This window comes from Pseudonaja textilis, chromosome 2, assembly GCF_049901715.1.
Source record: "Pseudonaja textilis isolate UNSWEBS1 chromosome 2, rPseTex1.2, whole genome shotgun sequence".
NCBI classification, from domain to species: Eukaryota; Metazoa; Chordata; class Lepidosauria; order Squamata; family Elapidae; genus Pseudonaja; species Pseudonaja textilis.
Genome location: NC_141991.1, coordinates 226,411,350 through 226,436,990, shown reverse-complemented (window position 1 = coordinate 226,436,990; position 25,641 = coordinate 226,411,350). Strand labels below are relative to the sequence as shown.

The following is a 25,641-nucleotide window of genomic DNA, read 5'->3' as shown; positions in this document are numbered from 1 at the left end:
AAAAAAAAAAAATCACAAAATGGAGTGTTTTGCATTGCCTCCTTATTGGCCATGTATAATTGGTAGCTACAAATTTATGAAACAAGCAATGAAAAGGAAATTCATCTGCCGTTACTGATGTGCAGAGTTTACTCCAACTGTAAACAGATCAACAATCTTGTTTCTAGGGGAAACACTAATTGCTTATAGGAAGAAAAGTCTAATGGCACCTTAATGGTTAAGTTTTATTACTGCATAAGCTTTTATGGACTATAGTTCATTTATTTGCCTTTTCCAATGACGTACATGCTAATGAACCATTTCTATAACCCAATGGATAATTAACTGTTAAGTGTTTTGTGGAAATGGCCAAACTTGGTTTGTTTTCCTGCACTGACAGATTAAGTACAGAATAATCATTTCATCATCATTGTCCTACTACAGCTATTTTAACGTTCATAGTATTATCAAGTAAAAATATACCTCAAAAGATAAATAAATGTCTTCTACTAGAACATTAGTTCTGGATAGTTTCCTGATTCTTGCCATGTAAATACTTATCATCAATCAACCCAACTGCATATCCTTCATTGATAATGACATGTGGTTATAATGTTGTGAGAATGTTCTTATTGGTATTGTAACAGACAAATATAAAGTTTGGTTACAAGTATCGGTCATCCACCCAATTTAAAAAAAAAAGTGGTTTTCCACAGTGAAGAGGACTTTTAGATACTTAAAAAGATGAATTATCTGATGACATTTTCTTTCCTACATGGCTCAGAAGATAGCCTTTGAGAAGGGAAAACAAAAGAAAAAGACTCCAGTGATGTATTAAAGAGCAAGTGATAGGCTCTATATTGTGGCCATTATAAGTAACTTCACTGCTATACAAAAGACTAACAATAAAGTGGCTAATCACAAGTGTAACAAAAATAACATTCAACACTCCTCCATTCAAAACAAATACTAGGAAATAGTATACATTTTCAAAGATTCCATTTTACTTCCAAGACTTCCTCTAATAACACCTATCAATTGCATAAATTTCAATATTTTTCTTTTTAGATTTCCCATTTACATCACAGAAATAAAACACAATTGACTATTTCCTTGAAAACCAAGCCCACCATTGATTGTTCTTTCAATGAGTTGTCCTGCAAACAGACATAGTTTTGCCATGGTTGCAGACTAGAATTTATATACATAATACAAAACAAAAACAAAAAACAAATTCCCTGATCCAGCACTAGTTGTGCACAGTTACATGTGACCAATAATGCCAGAATAAAAATGTGGAATGCTACTGATGTTGATCCACATCACAATGCTCCAAATAAATCCTTATCCAAATTCTGCCTCCAGGTAACTTACACAGGACTAGAGCTGAACTGGGACAAAAACCTGGTGTACTCTATACATATTAACCTTTCGGTATTTTATCTTGCATTTTACAAAAGATCCTACTTTATTTTTTAAACTATACAGAGCAAATCAATCAGGAAACATTTTATTCTATGTCACTGAAATAATATAATAAATATGCAGAACTACCCAAACATGCAGCATCACAGAATCTGTGTGCACTTATACAGAATTCTCACATTCACAAGGATGGCAAAGCATCACTAGTAATTTACAAAATATACAGACTTTCCTCATCTAAATATCTCCAATGCCAAAATTAGAAACGACAAACTATTGACATTCTAGTATGATCTAAAAACTGTTACAACTGGGTGTTTACAAAATTAGTGTAATAGGTGTAGATTTGTTCACCAACAGACTTTGATAGCATTCGTTTGTTAAATATTTAACATACAACAGCCTTCTGCCATAGCGAAAAATAAGAAATTGTGAATATGTATATTCACTCCATTACTTTTGATTTAATCCTGAAGAATAATTTTATTATGTGTCCATATGTGTCCATTTTCTTTATTATGGTTTATAAGAATGAAAATGGACATTACAATCAACATGTGTTCTACCTGCTGGAACTAACATGACTACCAGACCTACTGCAAATTAGGCCCATATTTATGTATTTCAAGTTTCAATCTGCTTTATCCCCTGAGAAAAATTAGATTCTTTAGTAAGTGTGAACACAGTTTCCTCAATAAGATTTAAATGACTAGCAATTAATGTGTTAGGTTTGTGGAATCAAGGATTGAAATAAATACATGAAAATGAAATAAAACCTCTACTTCAATAATTCTATAAATTTCTGTAGAGTTCTGAAGTCTCTGGAGATGGACAGGATATAAACATTAGTAAGTATGTAAAAGTAAAGAAAGGAATTTCACATCTTTAGATTAAAACTGTTCACACAGAATTTAATTCCTATATAGTAAATTTTCGAGTACGTCTTACTTTCAGTAATAGTAATCGTTATTCCTGTTGCAATAGTAAAAAAGAAAAAAGAAAAAGGAGTTAGAGGAAACCCTGTGAAAAGATAGTACAATTGAAGGGGAGATAGCAGAGCTGCTGAACTTCTATTCAGCCTTCTTCCCAAAGAGAAACTATATATACAAAGGGACCTAAAAAGAACTACTAACAAAAGGGAATAGTAATCCAAGATAATTAAAAGGCTAGGAAGCACTTGGCTTCCAAGAATGGATCCAGAGTGTAACCAGAGTGTAACCAATTACATTCAAGAGTCCTGAAGGAGCCTGAAAATGTCATCTAGGAGCCCTTAAGAAATCATGGATGTTGTGCATGGAACCACAGTGCTAGAGAAGGGCAAATATTCATGTGGGGTCCTTCGTGCTCTCTGAGCTTCATGATTTTCTTGCAGACATTCATTACCAGACTAGATAACATCATCAGTGCCAGTAGGGAGTAGGATTTGCTCTCATTTTATATACTACCTGTCAGTGCTGGTGTGAGTGGGCTTGGTGATTTCTTGATTAGGGTGTTTTTTATTGTTAATCTGTCTTCACTGGTGATTCCTTGATTGGAGTATTTTATTTCTTGATAGCTAGTTTAGTGTTAATCTCTGGCTCATATGGGTATTGACTGCTAGTGAGGAAACCCCATTTCCTTCTAGCACTGAGGATGTAAACTAGTTTTGTGATTAAATGTCCGTAAGGAAACAACGAACTTCAGAGAGCACTAAGGACACCACAGTTCAACTCTGAGATACCAAACATAAAAGTTTCCCCTGTCCCAGTCATGTCTAACTCTAGGGCAGTGCTCATCTGTTTCTGGTCGTGTGGTATGGCTATATGCATCAAACACTGCTACTTTCCCACTGGAGTGGTATCTATTAACCAGGGGTGGGATTCAAATTTTTAACAACTGGTTCTGTGGGCGTGGCTTAGTTGGTGGGCGTGGTTTGGTGGTCATGTGACTGGGTGAACATGGCTTGGTGGTCATGTTATTGGCTGCGCACGGCCAACTCAACATCACTCACACTGAGGCACGCATCTCCTCGCCTGGCCTCTTGTGACTGTGGGGATGCTGCAACAGTTGTAAGCGTGAAAAATGTCATAAGTCACTTTTTTCAGTGCCATTATAACTTTGAATGGTCACTCCACACAAGCAAAGTACCAGCAAAGGAGGGGAAAAAAACTCCAGAGACATTCCTGAGACAGGAAGTCTAGTCCTGTCAAGAATGTAATAAGGGTTAACGGAGAGGCAGTTTCTGTAAGCAACACCAGAATGTTTCCTTCCTGCCTTCCTTACAGGATTAGGCCAGTAATTTCTTCTAACAACCGGTTCCCCGAACTGATAAGAATGTTAACAACCGGTTCTAGCGAATAGATGCAAACTGGTAGAATCCCACCCCTGCTATTAACCTATTCATATTTGAATGCTTTCAAACTGCTAGGCAGGCAGGAGCTGGGGCAAGGAATGGGAGCTCGCACTGTCATGCATGGCACTCAGCTGACAAGCTTTCAAGTTGACAAGCTGCGCCTTTAGATGCTGAGCCATTGTGCCCCCTATTAGATACAAACATTCTCTTCTAAATATTCCTGTCTCCACACGCCCACAAAAATGTCTCGTCAGCTTGATGTCCGTACTGGGAACATTCTACAATAATTAAGCAATGGGTTTATGAACATTCTGTGAACATTTAGGAAAGGTACATTGCTGGGCAGGGACCAGCATGGATTTATAAATAATAAATCATGCCAATCTAACCCAGTGCCTCTTTCTGACAATGGTCAATTTACTTGCACACAACACATCATGCCTTTAGGAAAGCATTCAAGAAAGTGTCCCATTACATTCTAGTACAGATGGCAAAGTTCACCTATGCTAGCTATAGATACAAAGGTCACTGAACAATCATACCCAATGTCTGTGTCAAACTGGAAGTGCTGAGTGGAAGTTCCTATACTTTTTTGGGTTCTGTGATGTTCAACGTATTTATAGATGACTTATATAAAGGGCAAGATGATAACATGAAGCTACAATGATAACTTGTGCAAACAATGAGTGGAATAATGCACATCTTGGAAAACAGTACCAAGATTCAGCAAGACCTTGACTAGGCTAGAGCAATGAGTAAAGCCATTAAACTGAGTAACTGAGACAAAATCCTATGATTGTTTAGAAAAATTATGAAAGATAGGAATGGGGATGCAATACTGGGCAGTATATGTGAAAACAAACATATACCTGTGGACAAGCCAAGAATTTTACGTACCAATATACATCCCAAATTGGTTTTGGCTTATCTGTGGATGAGCTAATCTGTGAGCCCATATATCTCCATATACACTCATACATAAGCCATCCATGCCAAAGCCGACCTTGGGATTTTTTGACTAAAACGCCATGAAAAATGTGGGTCAGCCTATCCTTAGGTAGCACATTTTTTCTTGATATTTTGGTTAAAAATTACAATTAGCTTATTTCTGGGTGGGCTTACATGTGAGTATATACTGCATGTGGGTATTTTGGTAGATCACAAGATTAAGGCTGGAGAAAAGACATGATATTTGTGTTCAAGTATCTGAAGGGCTGTCTTGTAGAAAACAGGCTACGATTGATTAGAGTTGTTCCAAAAGACAATAATGGATACAGATTACAAGAAAGCAAAGTCCAGTCAGACATCAAAGAAAAGAGCAAAAACTATTCAACAACGGAACAAGACTGCCATGGGTGGACTCTCCCCTGTATATTCAGAGCCAGGATACCCATTTCAGAGGTGGTATTCAGCACGTTCTGACCAGTTCTGGAGAAGATAGCGGAAATTTTAAGTATTTCGGAAACCAGCAAATACCACCGCTGACTGGCCCCGCCCCCATCTATTCTCTGCCTCCCGAGTCCCAGTTGATTGGCTGGATCTTCTTTTGTTGCCCTGCACAGGACAACAGAGATGGAAAACAGGTTAGTGGGGTGGGGTGGGGAGAGAATAGGATTTTGCAGTAACCTTTTCCCAGTAGTGAGGAGGGAATGGAGATTTTGCAGTACCCTTCCCCTGGAGTGCGGAAGGAATGGAGATTTTGCAGTTCCTTCCCCTGCCACGCCTACCAAGCCACACCCACCGAGCCATGCCACGCCCACCAAGCCACGCCCACAGAACCGGTAGTAAAAAAAAATTTGAATCCAACCACGAACCCATTTGTTAGGATGCTATAGAATTCCCAGTCATACTGAAGAGAAATACTGAATCAAATACGGTCTCTAAGGTCCTCTCCAAACATTACAACCTGGGATTCTAGGGTCTACTAAACATGTTAAATATAGTATGTTTCAAATTGTCATACATTAACGCCTAGAGTTTAGAAACTCAAAATGGAAAAGTAACCTGAAGAGGCAATTAAGTCTTAGAATAATATGAACAATTAAAATAACAAAAAGCTGCTATATAGCACCACGCTAAACTAATTATGATAATGTGTATCTTCAATTTGCATTTAATAAAATGCACTTATTCAGATTAAATCTCATATGAAGGCTGAAGTATGTTAAAAGAATTCAAGTACATAATTATCAGTATTTGGAAGCCTGATTAGTGTCTACAATGTTAAAAATTTAAATAAGTTATTGAATATTCAGATGTTTATACAAATACTAAACAGAGTGACTGACAAGACTAAAGATATAATAGCATTAAACACAAATGCACACCCTAAAAATGTCAAAATTCTGAAGCACAAAATAAATTCCACTACAATTTAACACAAGTCATATTGGACTAGCCATTAATGTTTTAAATATTGCTAAACAGATTCTGTTTAGAAATATGTGCTTCCTAATCATGAATGGTTAAATCAAAAAGAACAAATATAACAACTCTGGCTCAGTTAAAACATAATTCTTTTCACTTCATGTTGCATTACTTGGATGAAGACATCTGTGCTCCAAGATATCTAGTTAGAACACTATATACACCATGAAAACAGATTTTAACAAATACTATAACCGGACTGATAGACAATTTCTGGACCAGAACACTAGTGCAGCATGGTCAAAATTCTTTCATGCAGACTTAGATTATTTAAAAAAATCTATTCTCCTAAAAAAAAGAATTTACATCATCTATCATACTTATTTTAAGCTTACGTCTGTCCTTCATCAGCTGCTGGAGCTACAAAGCAGCAGCCAAAATTTAATGTTCAATATTGTCAGCTTCTTTTGTTTCTTACGAAAACAGGGAAGCAAAGTGTTATGAACAGGGTTAATTCAAAGTGCTTGTCTCAAGTCAGGAGGAACAGTTCCACGGAGAGCGACACACCATGGAAAAACAAAATTGTTTGCTTATCTCAGAAGCTAAACTTGCTGTATGAATTTTAAAGCTACTGTTCTAATTTTCGTCAAATATCATGTACCTCTAAAAATATGGAGAGAAAAAAGTAACTATTATAAGCTAGGAGTGTAGCTAGGAAGAACTTCTCATTAAAAAAATCTAAAAAGAATGGAATGATCTTTTTTCTGTCTTAGCCCATGCACAGCTGAAAAGACATACATGCTGTGTGCATTTTTAACATAAGTCTTTAGGGACTGAAAAATAAAGTACAGCCAGAAATTTGTAATGTGTTTCATCTCTTTTGTCTATATTTGATTACCCTTGAAAGCATTTTGAGCAGCATTGGTTGCTGCTGTTGAGGCAGCATTTGCTGCAGCAGTTTGTACAGTTTTGTTGGACATCACACCCGTTGCAAATTCTTGCTGGGCCTTCTCAAAACTTGCTCCAGTTGTTCGGTATAAACCATGTACCTATAAAGAAGTCCAAAGAGAAAATTTGAGGCATGATTCAGGACATAATCATTATACAGAGTTTAATCAAAAGTTTTAAGTCTCCAATTAAAAGCAAATGCTGAATTACATCATCACTTTCAGTCATGGCACGGACTTGGAGCTGTCCTGCAATATTTGCAGACGTTGCAAACTCTGATGTTTCTTCTTTGTCCAATGTTTTGTTTTTTACAAAGCATAATAACTTGCATCATTTGCTTAATAATGTTACAGCATATATGACACAGTGGTGTCAAAATGACTTGTTATAAACACCACTGTATATAATTGCATCCTAACTAAAGTAAAGGAGTCCATGTGGGTTTTATTCTGCTAGTGATAGCCAACTTTGAGGGTGGTGCTCATCTCTAATTCTAAGCTAGCACTGTCCAAAGACGCTTTTGTGGTCAGCATGATATCAGCATGAAATCAAGCCGCAGTATAGAGCATGTGGCAAAACACTGAGTGTTGCTACTTTCCCACCAAAGTAGTATCTATTTATCTACTTGCATTTACATGCTTTCAAACTGCTAGTCTGACAGGAGCTGAGGCACATGATGGGAGCTCAGTCTGTCACACGATGGTACGACTCGAACCACCGGAGCGTCTCTGGCGTCTTTTAAGTCACCATGAATCCTAAGTAGCCAAATAAATAAAACTGATGTCTTAACATATATGTGAATAGGAGTATATTAGATTTCTATGTACGCCAATTTTCATGGATAGAAGTTATTAAGGTTCAAAGAAACATCCTATATGGCTCTTTTAGATCATCATGATAAATTAAACAGGATGAAGATTGCAAGTAAGAAAATGGTTATGGGCATAATAAGTTCTGCCTGCTGAGCAAATGGATCTGAGAAATCCTGAAAAAAATTCATGAAACAAGAAGAAAAATTTAACTGAAATCTTTTGATCGAAATAATTTGAAATATTCAAATCAAATAATTTAATATGCATAGAGATAAGCTAGGAAAGCCAAACGATACTTCTTTAGTATCTTAGAGGAAGAATGGACCTCTTGCCAAATTTAAGACCACACAAAAATATTTCTAATAACCTGTAACTTTAAGAGTTTTCAGTTATGGGTTGAGGAATAGTAAAAAAATATTCAATAGCACACTTTAATCACAATTAAGATTTCAATCCTAAATATGTTTACAAGGGAATAAGTCTTACTGGACTTAATAAGGCTTGCTTCTGAGTAAATTAGTTTAGAATTGCAGCAAAAGCAATACAATGAAATTACAATAGTATTTTTCCATGAATTATGAAAGCTGTTTTAGCTCAATAACTATTAATTATAGTAGACTAAAAGCAAATAAAACTCTTTTAAAAATCTAAGTTACCAGCAGTTTCTTAAACATGCTGGCTAAAAATGCCTGAAGTCAGTACTTGGCAAAGAGAAAAATATTCCCTAATAATTTTTTAAATCCAACTTATTTTAAGCTTTTTTTAGCTATTTAAAATACTGTTAATATTTCAATTCACAGGACTACGTTTTTTTTTCTTTTCTTTTTCTGCCCTATGATACTACCCATCTATGACAAAAGTAAGTCTAGTTGTAAATATAAACTATGACCCCTAGTGGTCAAATAAAAAGGTCACACAATATTTCACTGACATTATGATACAGTTGAAAAAAATGGAAACTGAATCTATTTGAGGTGTATCAGAGGGCGATTTCTGTTTACTAGCTCTAAGCATGAAAATAAATATAATATATATCATTAAGGGCCCGGACTCATGCTGAGGAAGAGGCTCTAGCAGCACCTGTAGAATTCAGCCCCAGGAGTCACAAAGAATCACCTGAGGTTAATCAAACACAAGCACCACAGAAAGAGCAGTCAAGTGACAATGACTTTAAGACCACCCAGCCCCCCAGCCCCCTGTGAGTAGAATGCAAAGCTGTTCTATGAGGCGCCTTGCCAAGCAAGAGAGTAAAACTCTTGATTACAGACAGCTGGCTAAAGTCTGAGGCAAATCTGACCCATTATTGTTCATTGGAATCACTACACAAGGTTCAACTGGGCTCTGCTTGAGAAATTCTGGACTAGCTGACAACCCTGATTTGGCTTTTAAAACCATGGACTGAATTTAGTTTTTTTGCATGCTGCTGTTAAAAGCAAGCTATTTTCAGAGACTGTTTTTGTTTGTTTTGTTGTCTGCTGTTATCTTCCTGATTTTAAGTAAACTGCTAATTACCATAGCAGCTATATATGTGCATGTCCACTTGAAACAAGAAACAGGACATATATATTACTTACCTTATTCAGGCGTCCGTTTTTGTGGTCTCAAGATTCTTCAGAAAGTTTATTATTTAATATTCAACTTTTGAGTATTGCCAAGAGGTTTTATTCCTCCGAATGAAGTGTGATATTTTAATCCTATTCTGTTATTTGTTTCCATATCTATTTGTTCTCACATGTAGGTTACTACTGCAATTATTTCTTCAATTAAACATTAGTTTATATTTTTCAATTTATCATATTTTGAAACAGTAAATAAAAGCGTGTGGAAATGAATAAATCCACAATCCTGGCCAGAATGATGGAGAACTACAGAGAGGGGATCGATAGGAAAATGCTTATGGCAAGAGTTCACCGTTTTAAAACGGATGAGTCACATCTGGTTTTTAAATATTAAAATGCAGAATTTTAAAGAAATCCTGCAAGAAAGAACAAACATAATTTTTTTTGTATAATCTTTTGAAAAAATTTGTAAGCTCATAATGGGTTCTCTTCACAAGAGATCTCAAAATAAATCAATCTCCAAATCAATCTCTATTACTGATATTTTAAATTGAACAATGAAATAAATTTATTTTATTTAATTTCTAAATATGGTATACCAAATATGAATGGTATCAAAAAATTTAGTCAACCTACTTGAGTCTAGTTATTTATTTTTACAACTATAATCAGCTGGATTGACTAAAATATGTTTTAAAAATTCAATTTTTCTAGATGAAAAAAACACTTACCTTTTTAAACATAATTAATGAGATGACTGCAGAAGCTGTAAAAAGTGCTGCTATGACTATCATCATAATGCCTACTGGAATACTCCGGTTAAGTCCAGTAAGAGATGAAATCCATCCACTAAAGAAAATACAGAGAGCTCTAAAATACATCTTGAACACTCTTTCAAGAAGTATGGCTATTTCCCCCCACTATGTTTTAAAGGAAAATATCATTTTTCCTTTATGGGTTACAAAGGAAGCTTTTAACACATATTTTAAAAATCCACTCCTAAAAGAATTGAAAACACAAATACTTCAGGGTTTTTTTTGGTTTTTTTTTTTTTTTGAGGAATGGGGGGACAGTAAAGCAGTCCTGAATTCTTTTACCATCTTATTGGATTTTGTAAATTGCCTATGTTATATAAAACTAGAATTACATTTAAGCAAGTATACCTCATGAAAGCATACTGAAAGTTGCTATTTAAATTACACCAGCTACTCAGTTAAGTTTTCCTTTCCTGATTTAGATACCGCTTGAAAATATGGACCTGCATTACATATTTTATGCCATAAGAAACTGGGTAGTTTAAAATTATAAAATTATAAAACAATTTGTCTGTTTAGCTTTTAATAAATTTTGTGGCCTTATGGATCTGGGTTTTTCCCCCAGATCCTAGGATGTTAATGAAGCCAAGATTGGCCATACATACAATAAAATTATAAAGACATATTCTCCTTTATTAATCCAATAATAGGCTACAACATTTTCACTTAAAAATATTATTCCAGCATTCAGCTTGCTGCAGCAAATCTACAATATATGGACTGAATTATATATATATATAAAAAGAAAAAAAGGATAAAACAAATACTGCAATCCAGACAGAATGAATTTGAATTAGGACTGGCAGAAATCAGTAACCTAAAAGAACATGTCACCTTCAAAATGTTGAACCACAGCTCCTATCACTCTCAATTCTGCATACTGGAATTAGGATTGTTGGAAACTGTGCTTCAACAACATTTGGTCAATGGTCGCCCACTTCTGCACAAGGAGGTACAATTTAAACCGCAGTAAAGGCTTCTCTCTGACTGCTATGAGAAAACAGTTTACCTAATTCTGAACTTGGCTCCATGCAAAATACAATTAAAGCATTTCCTCACCCCCTACCAGTTTTTTCATTTCTGATAATCTGGGCAAATGAGAAGCCTGTATCAACACACGACAAGGATACCGGGCATGTGTTATTCCTTCAATAGACATCCTCCTTGCAAGTAAGCAGCGACTAGCCAATGGCCTGGCCTGGCCCCCATTCTATCTCTTGGTATGCCCTGAATAGCACTTGCCTACTGACTCCGATAATACCTCGTTATTGCAAACACCTGATGTTTAACTTTATAAAACATTAAAAAAAGAAATGGGTTGTAATACCTTCGCAAAAAGCCTCAACAATTACAGACCACTGGCACTCACTCCTATCATCATGAAGTGCTTTGAAAAATTGGTCTGCCAGCACATCATTTCTGGTCTTCTGCATACATTTGATAAACACCAGTTTGCATACAGAAAAAATAGATCTACAGAGGACGCTATAGCCATCACTCTTCACACTGCTCTGACTCATCTAGAACAGCAGGGGGGCTACATGAGGATGCTTTTTGTAGATTTTAGTGTCCACATAGACTAGTGTCTAAACTTATGGATCTTGGACTTTCTTATTCAATCTGTCTTTGGATAATGGATTTGTCTGGCCGCTCTCAGAGGGTCAAATTAGGTAATCATCTCTTCAGCTCTTATTCTTAACACTGGTATACCACAGGGTTGTATGTTGAGCCCCTATACTCTTTATGCGCATGACTTCATTCCCACTCACGCTAGTAATACTATTACTAAATTTGCAAATGATACAACAGTGGTGGAACTCATCTCCAGGATGGATGAGTCTGACTATCGGTAGACCGATAGTTGCCTTTGTGATGTGGAGACAATAACTTGGTCCTTAACACCAATAAAACCAAGGAGCTTTTAGTGGACTTTAGAAGGAACAGATCAGACCTCCAGCCCTTACTTATCAATGGAGACCGAGTGGAGCAAGTAGCCAGTTTTAACTTTCTGGGTATTATCATAAAAGAGGACCTGACCTGGGGCACTCACATTGCAGCACTGGTCAAAAGGGTCCACAGAGAGTATACTACCTGAGACTTCTCAGGAAACAACAATTGAATGAAAAACCTTCTACTGCTGCAACAGAGTATTTTAATTTACTGCACCTGTGTATGGTTTGCCAATTGCACAGTGGCAGATAGGACAGCACTCCAGAGGGTTAACGTCATTGCCCAGAGGATCATTGGCTGCCCTCTCCCCTCTTTGGAAGAGTTTATAGCTCCCGCTGCCTTAAGAAAGTTCAAAACATTCTCAAAGATCCATCTCATCCTAATACCGTCTTGCAGATGGTACAGGATAATAAAAACAAGGACAAATAGGCTGAAAAACAGCTTCTATCCCAGGGCAGTAACTCTATTGAATTCTACTGAATAGTGCAATATTAATGCAATATCGGGTTTTCAATTCAATTGTATAGAATGTGAAGGATGTGTGTTTGTGTTTTATTTTTAGTTATAAATAATGTACACTGAAGATGGCATTTAATTTCTTGTGTGAGGCGAAATGACAATAAAGTAAAGTTAAGTTCTCACTACATGAGATGTGGTGGCGCAGTGGTAACAGGTTAATTCTGCTGACTGCCAGCAGTTTGGCAGTTCAAATCTCACCAGCTCAAGGTTGACTCAGTTTTCCATCCTTCCAAGGTTGGTAAAATGAGGACCCAGATTGTTGGAGGCAATATGCTGACTCTGTAAACTGCTTAGAGAGGGCTGTAAAGCACTGTGAAGTAGCATATAAGTCTAAGTGCTATTGTTGTTGCTACATAAATTTACCAAAAAATAATACAACAGGACACTTACCAGTTCCCCCAACCTTGGAATCCTACAGCTTGAAGGACATGCACAGCAAATTGACAAATGTATACAAAGAAAAAAACAAAGAACCTGAAGGAGCTATCGCTCCTGAAAGAGAAGGAAAGAAAAAAATGAGATATTCTCATAATACTTGACAAACAAAATAGCGAGTCTGTCATAAGGTTAACAGAACAAGTGAGTGAAAACACTTCAAACATCTCTTTCATATATAAATTCTGTTTTATGACTGTATAAATCCGTTGGAAATAGGAACTTTCAGAAGCATTCTTACCAAACTGACCAATTACAATAAACACTACCAGAAAGTTAAATGCAAACAAAGCAACTACAAAATAAGCTTAGCAGTATTGCAAAAGAAGTACAGGAAACTATGTTTCACACTATATTGTCATTTTATTCATTAAGATGTTCACTAGCAATTTTTCCATCTCTCATTTTTTTTTACTGAATCAAAGACAAATTCAGCAATTCATTTTCTTGCCCAGCTAACATTCCAAGGAAAGTAGAATATTACTTCATTTCAGAGTAATGCACGAAAATAACATTTTAGAGAAAATATAATTCAGTGGTACACCAGTTTAAGATTCTCAGTAGTCCTGCACAGGTCCTTTTATGTCTTGAAGAGCTTCTCCCTATCTGCTCTACTAGATTATTATACTGCAGTCCAGAATTACTTCAAAAGATAAATTGTTCTCTTCAACAATGATCTGTGAGGAAGCATGATAGACCAACTACTGTCCAACTGACACCTTCTGGTAACTGCATGGTATTAACTTCATGCATTATTCCAAGTCTACCATTGTTGTAAGGCATTTGGGATCGCTTCAAAGTACACTGCTGATTAAGCAAATACAGACACTCCTCAAATTGGAATGAATCAAATGGATTCACTTAACAACCACTACAAAAAGAGTCATAAAATTAGGCTGGTCATGTGATGATCTGCTTTACGCATGTCATAATGTATGACCACAATGGATATGTTTCCCCCAAAATAAGACCAACCAGAAAATAAGCCCTACCCTAGCATGATTTTTCAGGATGCTCACAATATAAGCCCCACCCCAAAATAAGCCCCAGTTAAGATTGTCACCCAGGCAGATACATTTAGTACCATATTTCCCCCAAAATAAGACTAATCAGAAAATAAGCCCTAATACCTTTTGGAGTAAAAATTAATATAAGTCCTGGTCTTAATTTGGGGAAAACACAAGGATTATGTTGAGGATTATTACAAGTTGAGGATTATCTGTACATCCAAATGTTACAAAAGAAACCAAAAAATCAACTCTGAATATTATTCAAAGTTTATATTGACACTAAATTGTAAAACCTGAGTTAAATGATATTTGAGAGTGTTACATTTTTGTCAATATACAGTACAACTAATCCTCGACTTACAACCGTTCATTTAATGACTATTTGAAGTTGGAGTGGCACTGAAAAAGTGACTTCTGACTGTTTTTCACACTTATAATCACTGCAACATCCCCATAGTCACGTGATCAAAATTTGCACACTTGGCAACTGGCTCATATTTATGACAGTTGCAGTGTCCCAGGGTGATGGAATCACCTTCTGCAGCCTTTTGATGAGCGAAGTCAATGGGAGAAGCCAGATTCACTTAACAAAAAGTAAAATGGAGCAAAACTCACAACTGTCATGCTTAACAGTGGAAATTTTGGGATCAATTGTGGTCATAATTTGAGGACTACTTGTTTTTTTAATTAACTGAAAAAATCAATTATATATCTTTTTAATAGCACAAATTACAAATTAGGTAATACTTTTACCTGAAAGCTCCATAAAGTGGTCTGTACCAGCAGACAAATGAACATGGGGTAAAAAGCAAGAACCAGAGAATGCTCAGTCCAAAGTCAACTCCTCGACTGGGCTGAAGGCAAAACCAGGCCAGACATCCAAAAATATTAAGAAATAATGTCACTGCATGGACTGGGAGAAGAGAAGAGAAGTTAAAACTGAGTTTCTATATTTCTATAATAACAGAGCAATATATCAAACTGAATAAGCCACCTTCATCACTTAGAATTTTGCCATTGTAATCAGTTGCATGGATTTTTTAAAAGAATTCTGTTAAAAACCTATTTTTAAGCATTCTTCCAACGACTATTCAAAAGGAAATTACTCTCTATTAAACCTAACTGTATAATATGTATTAGCCAGGAATCACCAACAAAGGGGTTGTATGGAAAGGGAAGAGGAATATCCTACCACCTCTTAGTCACTTATCACTTAATCACTATTAGAGAATCCTGTGATTTAAGATAAGCTTCACATGCTTTTTGGGGAAATCCGGACAAAAGGAGGAATTTGAAAATCCATAATGTTGATACGGAAGCTTGGATCTGAGATACTGAGATAAAGCCTGCTTCTCCAAAAGAAAACTGAAACTGTAGCCCTTCATGAAACTATGATATATCGTAACTCAGATGTATCAGGAAGGCCACAGGTTTTTCCCCCTTATATAAGGGAATAAGTCGGAGCACAAATATCTGACATGCTACTTCAAACAGCATATAGTACACCTAGCATACTCTTGGTTGGATGTAAACTTTCTTCACGTAGCAGTCAGGTCTGTTCAAACATTGTTAGCAACACTGGAAAAATGTGTGATTCCCCCCCCATTTTCCCATATAGTTCCTAGTGCTGTTACTCTCATGCTATGAAGTAAATTATTGGAGGGGATCACATGCAGCTGCAGAAGGAGATAGCAATCTCTACTGTATCAGAAATGCCCACTAAATTAGAAACGCATCAAAAGGAGCCATTCCTAAAAATCCAATTCTGGATTCTCTCCTATAGTATTCTATATACATTATGGTCCACATATATATGTGTTGATAGATGAAGAACATGGCCAATTATTTTCTACCTCAGAGCAAAGTACTACAGTAACATATTCAGCTTCTTGAATCAGCCTCAGAAATTATTTTAAAGGACGATGGATGCTTTTCCCACTCATCTTTCTATCTTAAGGTAGCAGGTTTTTCATGGCAATTTCCTTAACAATAGTCTCGTTTTATTCTTCCATATCATTCAATTATGTTTTTCAGGGGGAAGAGCTCTTGTATACAGCATTTTTAAAAAAGTATGCCTGCTTAGAATCTCTTCATATATAAATAATACCAATTAGAAATTTTTTATTTTAAAAACAATGCTGAGAGTGAGAATAATTTTCAGTACAGGTAGTCCTTAACTTGCAACCATTTGCTCAGTAACCGTTAGAAACTGCAATGGCACAAAAAAAAAAGATCTGGGACCATTTTTCACCACTGCAGCATCTCTGTGGTCATGTGACCAAAATTCAGATACTTGACCATTGGCTCATATTTATGACAATTGCAGAGAACTTTGGTCATGTGATCAGCTTTTGTCTTTTGACAAGAAAAGTCAATGGGGAAGCTAGATTCACTTAACAACTGTGGCAAGAAAAGTCATAAAATGTGGTAAAATTTAAAACTTAACTGTCTTGCTCAGCAATGGAAATTTTGGGTTCAATTGAGTTCATAAGACAAGGACTATCTGTAATTATCTTAATCACTATAAATGATTAATCTCCTGACCAATCTGCATCTATTCGTAATTGCCAAATATTATATTTATAATCGTTCCAATTATATAATTTTGGAAAAAAAGACTAAAATGAAACTTGACCTTTTCAATATTAGTCCTGGATTATAACAATTTATGTGTTCATGAAAGTATGATAGGAATAAAGTTTTTACTTCTGAAATAAACATTAACCGTATATATTGCCAAATTTCCTAGTAGAGAAGCAAGCAGTGATACTTGCTTTAACAGCTGATGTTTCTACAATAATTACAGGGTGTACAGATTTTTGTAGATACTATTTAATTATCTGAAAGCTGGGCCAGTAAATACATACAGGAATAGTACAATACCCTACAATTACTTATATCAAATTATATACTGCTTGTCATTTCCAAGTTCTTATTAGTTAAAAAAAAGTTAAGTTACATACAAAATTGTGATTATTTGTACATATACTTTATACGAAAGTATTCATGTATGAATTTAGAAATATTGGTAGTAGAATTCTACATTAAGTACAAAATTGGTAGAGGATTCTGGTTAGGCTTTGACACATATATTGCATATATAGCATGGAGCATTTCAAATCTGTAGAATGAAAATCTTGAAAATGTCAGGCACAAATCACCAGGAACATTAAGTTTAAAGTACAGAAGAGTTTATTATTTTCACCTCTATACAAGAATCCAGTCAAGTTAATAGTCAAAGCTAAACTGGAACTAGAAAAGAGTTAATAGAATTTACAGGGGCTGGATTTAGGTTTCTTCTGGAAATGCAATGACTCTAATCCAGGGGCGTTAAACTCAAGGCCGAGGGGTGCTTAGATCTGGCCCACAGGGCTGCCCTGGAAACAGTGAAGGACCAGCTCACGATGCTTCTGCCAGTGAAAACAGAGCTCGGTAAGGTTGCGTGCAGCCCTGCCAAGCTCTGTTTTTGGCTGCGACGGCTTCCTGCAACCCTCTGCCAGTGAAAATGGAGCTCGGGAGGGCTATGAGTGCTCGGACCACCACAAGCCCCCGATATAGCTACACCCCCCCCATGCCACGTCCACCCCTCCAGGTCAAACATATCCCTGATGCGTCCTTTAATGAAATTGAGTTTGACACCCTTGCTCTAAACCCTATTTTCCAGCTCAGCCTGCTCTTCTCCCACAGATTATTAAAATTTACTGTAGTAACAGTTTGTGTGTCTGTTATTACTCACAGTGGTAGCAGTATGATACATTAAGGAAGGGAAACATTCTACAGTGTATGCTTACAATATTGGGGAACTATATTTTCGTCATCCCTTATTGATGGCTGAAGCTGCTAAGACTTGTAGTTTAACAATTGGCAGGCTACATGTTCTACAACCTTGGCCTATATTAAAGAAGTTTCTTTTTCAAGTCCCCTTTATTCTCTCAGCAGATAATTATGCAAAATCAGTTATTACTGGTTAAATGGAACAGTTTAAAATGTTATCTAATTACCCAGTAAGGTATATTTTGTGCATCTAAATACCCAATAATTTATTAAAACTATATATAGTCAGTTGTTCTCCAATTATATCTTGATGAAATGCTGGGCAGAATACACCAGTTAAGTATTTATAAATAAATGGAATACTAGTTTTAGATAACTAAATATTTTTTACAATCAGCTGCTTAGAAAAGTAAATGTCAAGATAATAGAGAAAACAAAAATCCAGGTAGGAAATTATTATTACCACCACCCACCGCTACCGTCATCTTCAACTAGCAATTTGAACTAGCTAGCTAGTTTGAACCACCCTATAAAGCAGTTTTAACAGCAGTTTTAAAAATGTTCCAATATTGTTGCTGGAAGAAATAGGAGAAATTTAATAATTAAATAGAATATATAAACATAAATATGTGGGTATATAACGTATGTTTATGTCTAAAAATGTCATCTTGCAAAAGGCATAAAATCAATATCCCTCACTCATGTTATAGTGCCAAAAGCTTAAGTAAATCTTTCTTTAGATCTTAGTTCATTTAGTTTAATGTCAAGGGACTATGTGCATAGTATGTTATAATATAGCCTAATTCCATGAACTTTATTACATAACAGCTAACCAAGCTTCAACTGCCACAAATCCACTTGTATATTTTAAAACACAGTAATATCAGAAGACGCTTTTCCAGTATGGAAATTGGAGAATATACAATAAGTAGCAGAAATGAGCATATAGTAGTGTTCATTAATAGTTACTAATATAAGTGAGCAAACAGTATTAAATACAAAGAAAATACTTTGCTGCAAATATATTTTATTGCTTAAACTTTTCATGACCATGTTAAATCTAGCAAATGATTGTTGATAGCCTTGTGAAAATGCCGTAAGTAGAAGGTATCTGGGAATACATCACCAATTATCTTTTTATTATTTTTTAAACATGTTTACAAACCTGGAAAGAGTCAGTGATATCAAGGAGATATGTTTGTGACAACTGAGTCAAATATCTGTTAGTCTAAGGGTATTCAATATAGTTCAGATGAACTATTCCAGGAAGAAAGGAGGAACAAATTGATATTTTTATAATACAAGAAAATGGGAATGAAAGAAAATGGGTGAAAGATAAAATTGCTTTTTATTTACCTGCTATTATGCAAAATTTATTATGAAAAACAGAATTTCTATAGGAATAAATTAGGAAGATATTTATGGAAACTGTTTCCTACTTCATTAAAAGTCTTTCTCATTGTGTTCTTTTTCATTTTGTTTGTTTTATTGTTCTATTATTTTATTTCTGTTTACATTATTCATTTTTTCCCCTTTTTATTGTTGTAAGTTGCTTCATATAGGACTCTTCACTTGCAGATGAAGTAAACCTGTACAATATATCTATTATGAATGAGGGCCAATATTTGTGTCCTAGAATAATGATGCAAAATCAAATTTGGATCGGTCACCAGGACCAGAGATTTACTCTTCCGAGCTTTCAGACTCATGCTGGAGCTTCATCTTCTGACTATGTAGGACAAATGGTGAAGAAACTAACTACCAGGTTGCAAGAACACAGGTGAGCAGTCAGAGGGGAGACCCAAATTCATTGGCAGCCTCACACTGCAATGAACAGGGACATACATTTAATTTTGTAGCTACTAAGATTATTGGCTATACAGGTAGAAAGATGGCCTGGGAAATGATTGAAGCCTTGGAAACGGGCCTGTTGTCAGTTAACAGGAGTGCTGATTTATCACTAGCTTATCAAATATTTAGGAGCTGAGGTCTTAGTAGCACAAGGAAACAACAGCCAGTCGCCATCCATCCATACACCAATCAGCCAACAGGAAGGCACCACATAAACACAACAGAACAACCCAAAGCACCTATTCCAGTAGAGACAAGTTCCCTGAAGATGGGCTCCAGCATGAGTCTGAAAGCTCAGAAAAGTAAATCTCTGGTCGCAGTGACCGACCCAAATTTGATTTTGCAATATATATATATTCCTTGAAACTATGGAGTACAACTAGTTCCAGGACCTTCCAACGTCTTCTGGTCCTTCATAAAAAGTTATGCCAGACAGGTAGCAAAGTGGTGATTGAATTGCACACAAGCTTAATTTTCAATAACTTTTGCTTATGAAAATATTCTGTCATTGAAACATTATCTAAATATAATTCAAGATTATAAAATATGTTCCATAGGTATTACTTACACATCCACAAATAGTACATAATCTTTACTGTTTTCTGGAACTCTACAGGGATGTCTACTGAGAAATCCTGGTAAAAACATGGGCCCACTGGGAAATTTCCTGGCAGTGGAGGCCAATTGTTCTTTCTTCCTGCAAGAGCAAAAGGCAAATGCTTTGATACACAATAAGGGTCACTTCACATTTTCTATTTTATAATTTCTGAAGAAAAGTTTATGGATTGTCTACTGATTAAGCAGATGCATTCCAACAACGTGCACATACAAACATGTGCTTAATCTCCCATAGAGAATGGTAACTGACTGAAAAAAGCTCTGAAGTCCTACAAATATTGTGCCCCTGAATTAACAGAAGTCAGGCATTATTTATTTTCATTCAGAACTGCATTCATTAAAAGAGTCTTCACATAAAGTAGGTGGCATCTCCAGTCTGTGGCTTCAACTCTACATAGCAATTTCCTTTTAGAAAAGCCATTACTGCCAATGTAAGCTTTCTTCAGTCTAATTACTGCATTGGAACTCAAAAGACAAGAGCTAATTCACTCTACACACTGTGAATCTCACCAAAATAGTCTCCTATGTCACAATTAATGTTGTATATGTATGGGAGTATGAGGAAAAAAATGTCACTAGCGGTGGCCTTGCTATGCCTTTGTATTCATCTTCTACAGGTTCTCCCAGAAAGTGATGATGGCTTTCGATGAGAAAAAAGACCACCACATATGCTTAATTATGAAAATAATGTAATTAAAAAATAAAATAATCCATTTCTTAAAATACACAAAATTCCAATGCCTAAACTGAATAATTATAATAAGTTCCTTAATAAAGCTGAAGTGGCTAAATGCTGAAAATGTTGTAACAATGGCCTTTCCCCAATCATTTGTCAGGAAATTCTTTTGTCTCTCTTAACAATTATTTCTACCCCCAGGGAAACCACTGACGTGAGGAACAATAGTTTAAAACTGTGTCATTTGTCACTTGCACTTCTAGGGGAAGACTGATGAAGTCTTCTTCAAATTCAGTTCACTTCCAGGTACATTGTACTCTTGGCAACTAGAGGGAAAGTGATTTAGGGCAGCTTTGCTTTCTAAACCTGGCCTAGAGTCTGGAAATTTCCCTATGGTCTCTACTGAATTATTATTGGCATCTTCTAGCTTTTCTATGATCAATCAAGACTGGCTAAGTGCTGCCACCTACTGTAACGAAGATTGACAAATTTCAGACAATAATACGTTAGCGCCAAATTATTTTTTCCCATTGCAATGTCAGCTTTGAGGACCACCACAGCACACTGCCTTAAGATACACCAACATACCTCCCTGTTGATTGAGACTCTGCATCTCTCTTTCCCTGCGATCAAGTTCAGCTGCTTTTCGCTCTAATTCTTCCTGTCGCTTAAGCAGTTCAGCCTGGGCCAAGGCATGCTCCTAAGGAAAAATAAATGCAGAAATAAGCAGTAAAAATGGTCTGCATAAAAATATTAACTTTCATTACTGAGATTCTGTTATAAATAATTCCAAATCTACCTTTGCAATCTGAGTATAAGCGGGTGGTTCCTCGGTTGGTTTCATTATAGCAGGTTGTGTACTGGGCACATTAGGAATTTTGACATTTCCTGGTGGTGGCTAGTAAATTAAAAAAAAATCAAAATTATTTTTGAGGCACTCCTCAGAGACCTTTGAAGATATCTTACATTATACAGAACTTCAAGATATATGTGAAGCATTACAATAAATTTCTGGATACTTTATGCATTTCATAAACTATGTATGGAAGTACTAGTGATGTCTATCTGCTAAGCTTTACAATACAGTTGTATTATGTCCCATCACACTATAAAATTACACTTTGTTTTTAAAATAGTCTGCTTCAAATATTATTTCTTAAAATACAAATAGAGCTTGGTCTGTGAAAATATAATGAATTCAAAGTAACACATACAAATTTTGCAGATTAAAAATTCCATTTAAGATAAAAATGCTTACTGTTCTGGAGTCTGAGAAAGGATTGTACTCATCTAATCCTGGTGGAACATTTCTAGTCACTTGTGTAACAGAAGGATCCTACCAACAGGGGAAAACGAGACAGAAAAATTATAGAAAATATATATAAACTAGCACTGGTCCCCAGATATGAACCAAAGTAAACACTGAAAGCATAGTGAGGTTTGTGACAGCTATTTAAATTAGATTCTTTCAAGAACTCATCACAAAATCAACTTCTCTATATTAAACTACATTAGTAAGGAATTATCCTGCTACTCCTGTTTCCCCCCAAAAGCTGAAACAATCTTACAGTAAGCAGGATAATTCATTTAAAGGAAATGTTATTTATATACTGAATTCCTTTATGCTTTTCCAGAATCAGGTCCTGACAGATTCCAATATCTCGAAAATACATATTGTTCAAGATAGTTATTCTTTAACAATGGAAGAAATGACAGAATATAGTGAGGAATAGTTGAATTAACTTAATCATTGTTCATTTCTCCCATGTGTGCCTTGTTATTACACTTCAGTACAAGTACTATATTATCAATATCAGAATATTATAAATATTACTTTAAGATGATATCTTGTAATAGTATCATGATATACGTTTTTTTTCCTAATTTATTTCCTTTGATTTCTCTGCTACACCTATGGATAGATGCTTGCATATGCATAAATCATCTCAGGACACATCCCATGGAACTGGTAATATGGACACCAATCCACATAACCATGCCCAAAGAAAAATGGCAACTTAAAAACAAAATACTTCCTTTTTCTCACAAGCATAGCACCCCTATAAAAAGTATTTAGAATTCTTTGAAGACTTAAGTTAGTTTTTGATGTAAGTATACTGTATGTACAACCAATTAAGCCAATATCATTGTACTACTTCAAAAATGTACTAGTAGCTATATTTATTAGTATTCTTTAAATAAGAACAGAGTAAAGATTATCATTAGGCAAATCTTCAGTGTTTTTACTTGTAGATCTTACTTCCTTTAGTATAGAACAGAGAAACACATTTTATTCTTATTTTCCCTAAATTGTAAATCAATTTCATGCAGAGGACCTTTTAAACCTATTTTAACTTCTATGAAATAGATCTGCTCTTCCTACATATGTAGCTGAATTCTCAATTTTCAGCTGAATTTCCAGCTTTACTAAGAAACTGAAATACAAAATTCATAATCAATTATGCATTGGAAGCTATGAATAAGCAATTTTATCCTATCAAAATATTATGCCAGGCTCTTATTTGGAAAAAAAATAACCACTACTTTGTGCTAAACATGAAATACAGGAGATAGTACAGAATAAACTATTATCCATTATCTGTCAAATCCCAAATTGTGATGTTAGAATTCTTCAACATAACATGGGAAAGATCACAAATAAAAAGGAAGAAGTAAAGTATCTCTTCCAAAGATGAATTTCATTGGAGAATGGGGCCAGAATACATTAGTCATAAAGGAGCACACAAAAGGAGCTCCGAGTTCAATTTTCCTCACTTTTAGTCCACAGATTGAAATTTAGTTAGTCTTCCTGTCTCCTGGAAATACGATTATCTGCCTGTCATTGTTTTCTATAAGGTAATACATACAGGTAGTTCTTGACTTACAAATCTTACATTTAGTGACCGTTCGAAGTTACAATGGCATTGGAAAGTGGCCACTTTTCGCATTTATAATTGTTGAGGCATCCCGTGGTCACATGATCAAAATTTGATCACTTGGCAACTGGCTCGTATTTATGATTGCAGGGTTCCAAGGTCATGTGATCACTTTTTGCGATCTTCTGACCATAAAAATCAATGGGGAAGCCAGATTCACTTTATAACTTTGTTACTGACTTAACAACTGCTGTGATTCACATGATAAGTGTGCAAGAAAGGTCATAAAGTGGGGCAAAACTCACTTAAGAACTGTCACACTTAGCAACAAATTTTGGACTCAATTGTGGTTCTAAGTCGATATTACCTGTACATGCAGCCTCTTCCTTAGGAAGTTTTTTTCTGAAGATAAAATAGAGTTATGTACACACACACAGGGCCCAACTATGTTAGCAAGTTAGCTTACTATTACAATACGCACTTCTGTTTAGCAGTACACAATGCACCCTACTTCATATTCTAGACAATATTTCTCTTCCATCTCTATTTTTCCGCCAAAACTAATTTTACAAGATTAGTTTGGACTGATTGCAGTCTCTCTGCATGACCAAATCATGTGCAGAAGGCTGCACATGATTGCTCTAAATCTGGTGAGTTACATGGACATATCCATGCAGTTTTGTTGACATGGTAGAAAAGTGGTTTGTCACGCCTTCTAGATTCTTTTTATGATTTTCCAATCTGGCTTGTAGTTCTTTCCCCTGAACAGTCACACCCACACCTACAAGTGTATACAAGTGTATCATTCCAAGGTTTAGCTAGCTAGCATTTTCTACTACAAATTCCATGAATCATGCAAAATGGTTCCTAGATAGGTTTGATTTTATATTCTAAGAACTTAATGAACAGCCCTAACAAAAAGGGTTTTGACATTGATTACAGTTGCAATTAAGTGTGGTGTACTTTTTAGTGTTATTTTTAGAGAACAAAAAACAAAAGGTTTTCTTAAACTGTCTTGATTACTGGACTACAGCCAGCAACCTGAAGATTGCGTTTCAACACTGAACCAAACCAATTGGGAATTACCATTCTGAAATTAACATATAGACAAAAAAGTAGTATCTGCAAATAAGGTAACAGAAAGGCTCAAATTTTATTCAACAGCAATATTCTAATATTATTAAAATCTATGAGATGTGTGAACTACATGTTCACTACATCATATGACAATGGGACCAAGTACCATTTTTATTTCGGTATATTGCTCAGTCACTCTGACAAATTTTTTAAAAAATCTGTCTTCCAACTTACACCAAATCAGCATGATAGTTTATAATCTTCAGTCAAGAGTCCTTCATCCTAAAATGGATTGACTTGGGCTAAAAACAAAAACCTTTGCTGTTAGCAAAGTTCAAAAAGTTAACTATAGGTTTATTATTATTTATTATTTTCTCCAAAAAGAAAATGGGTAGTTTGCAATGTATCAAATATACAACTAAAACAATTAAGAACAGCAAAACATGAAAGCCATGGCCACAGAACAACCATAACAATAAAAAAATACTATAGAGATTCACAAACACATCAACTCCAGACCTGAGAATATACTTTTGGCTGCTTGCAGACATGATCCTTCGTTTCATAGCTTTAACAAGGCAGAGAAGAGCCAGAAATAAATAGGTGCAATTAGCACTG

At 35.5% G+C, this 25,641-nt stretch overlaps 1 protein-coding gene across 1 annotated transcript in view; it reads right to left on the bottom strand.

The window, feature by feature from the left end:
• Nucleotides 1–1,473: 1,473 nt before the first annotated feature.
• SCAMP1 (secretory carrier membrane protein 1) overlaps nucleotides 1,474–25,641 on the bottom strand; it is a 33,077-nt gene continuing 8,909 nt past the window's right edge. The window contains exons 2-9 of the mRNA XM_026717742.2: nucleotides 22,329–22,406; nucleotides 21,870–21,968; nucleotides 21,659–21,770; nucleotides 20,345–20,473; nucleotides 14,905–15,064; nucleotides 13,097–13,198; nucleotides 10,154–10,271; nucleotides 1,474–7,152 (exon numbers count right to left, since the gene is read on the bottom strand). Of these exons, the coding sequence (XP_026573527.1) occupies nucleotides 6,988–7,152; nucleotides 10,154–10,271; nucleotides 13,097–13,198; nucleotides 14,905–15,064; nucleotides 20,345–20,473; nucleotides 21,659–21,770; nucleotides 21,870–21,968; nucleotides 22,329–22,406 (963 nt within the window). The 3' untranslated portion in view covers nucleotides 1,474–6,987. The remainder of the gene's footprint in view (nucleotides 7,153–10,153; nucleotides 10,272–13,096; nucleotides 13,199–14,904; nucleotides 15,065–20,344; nucleotides 20,474–21,658; nucleotides 21,771–21,869; nucleotides 21,969–22,328; nucleotides 22,407–25,641) is intronic.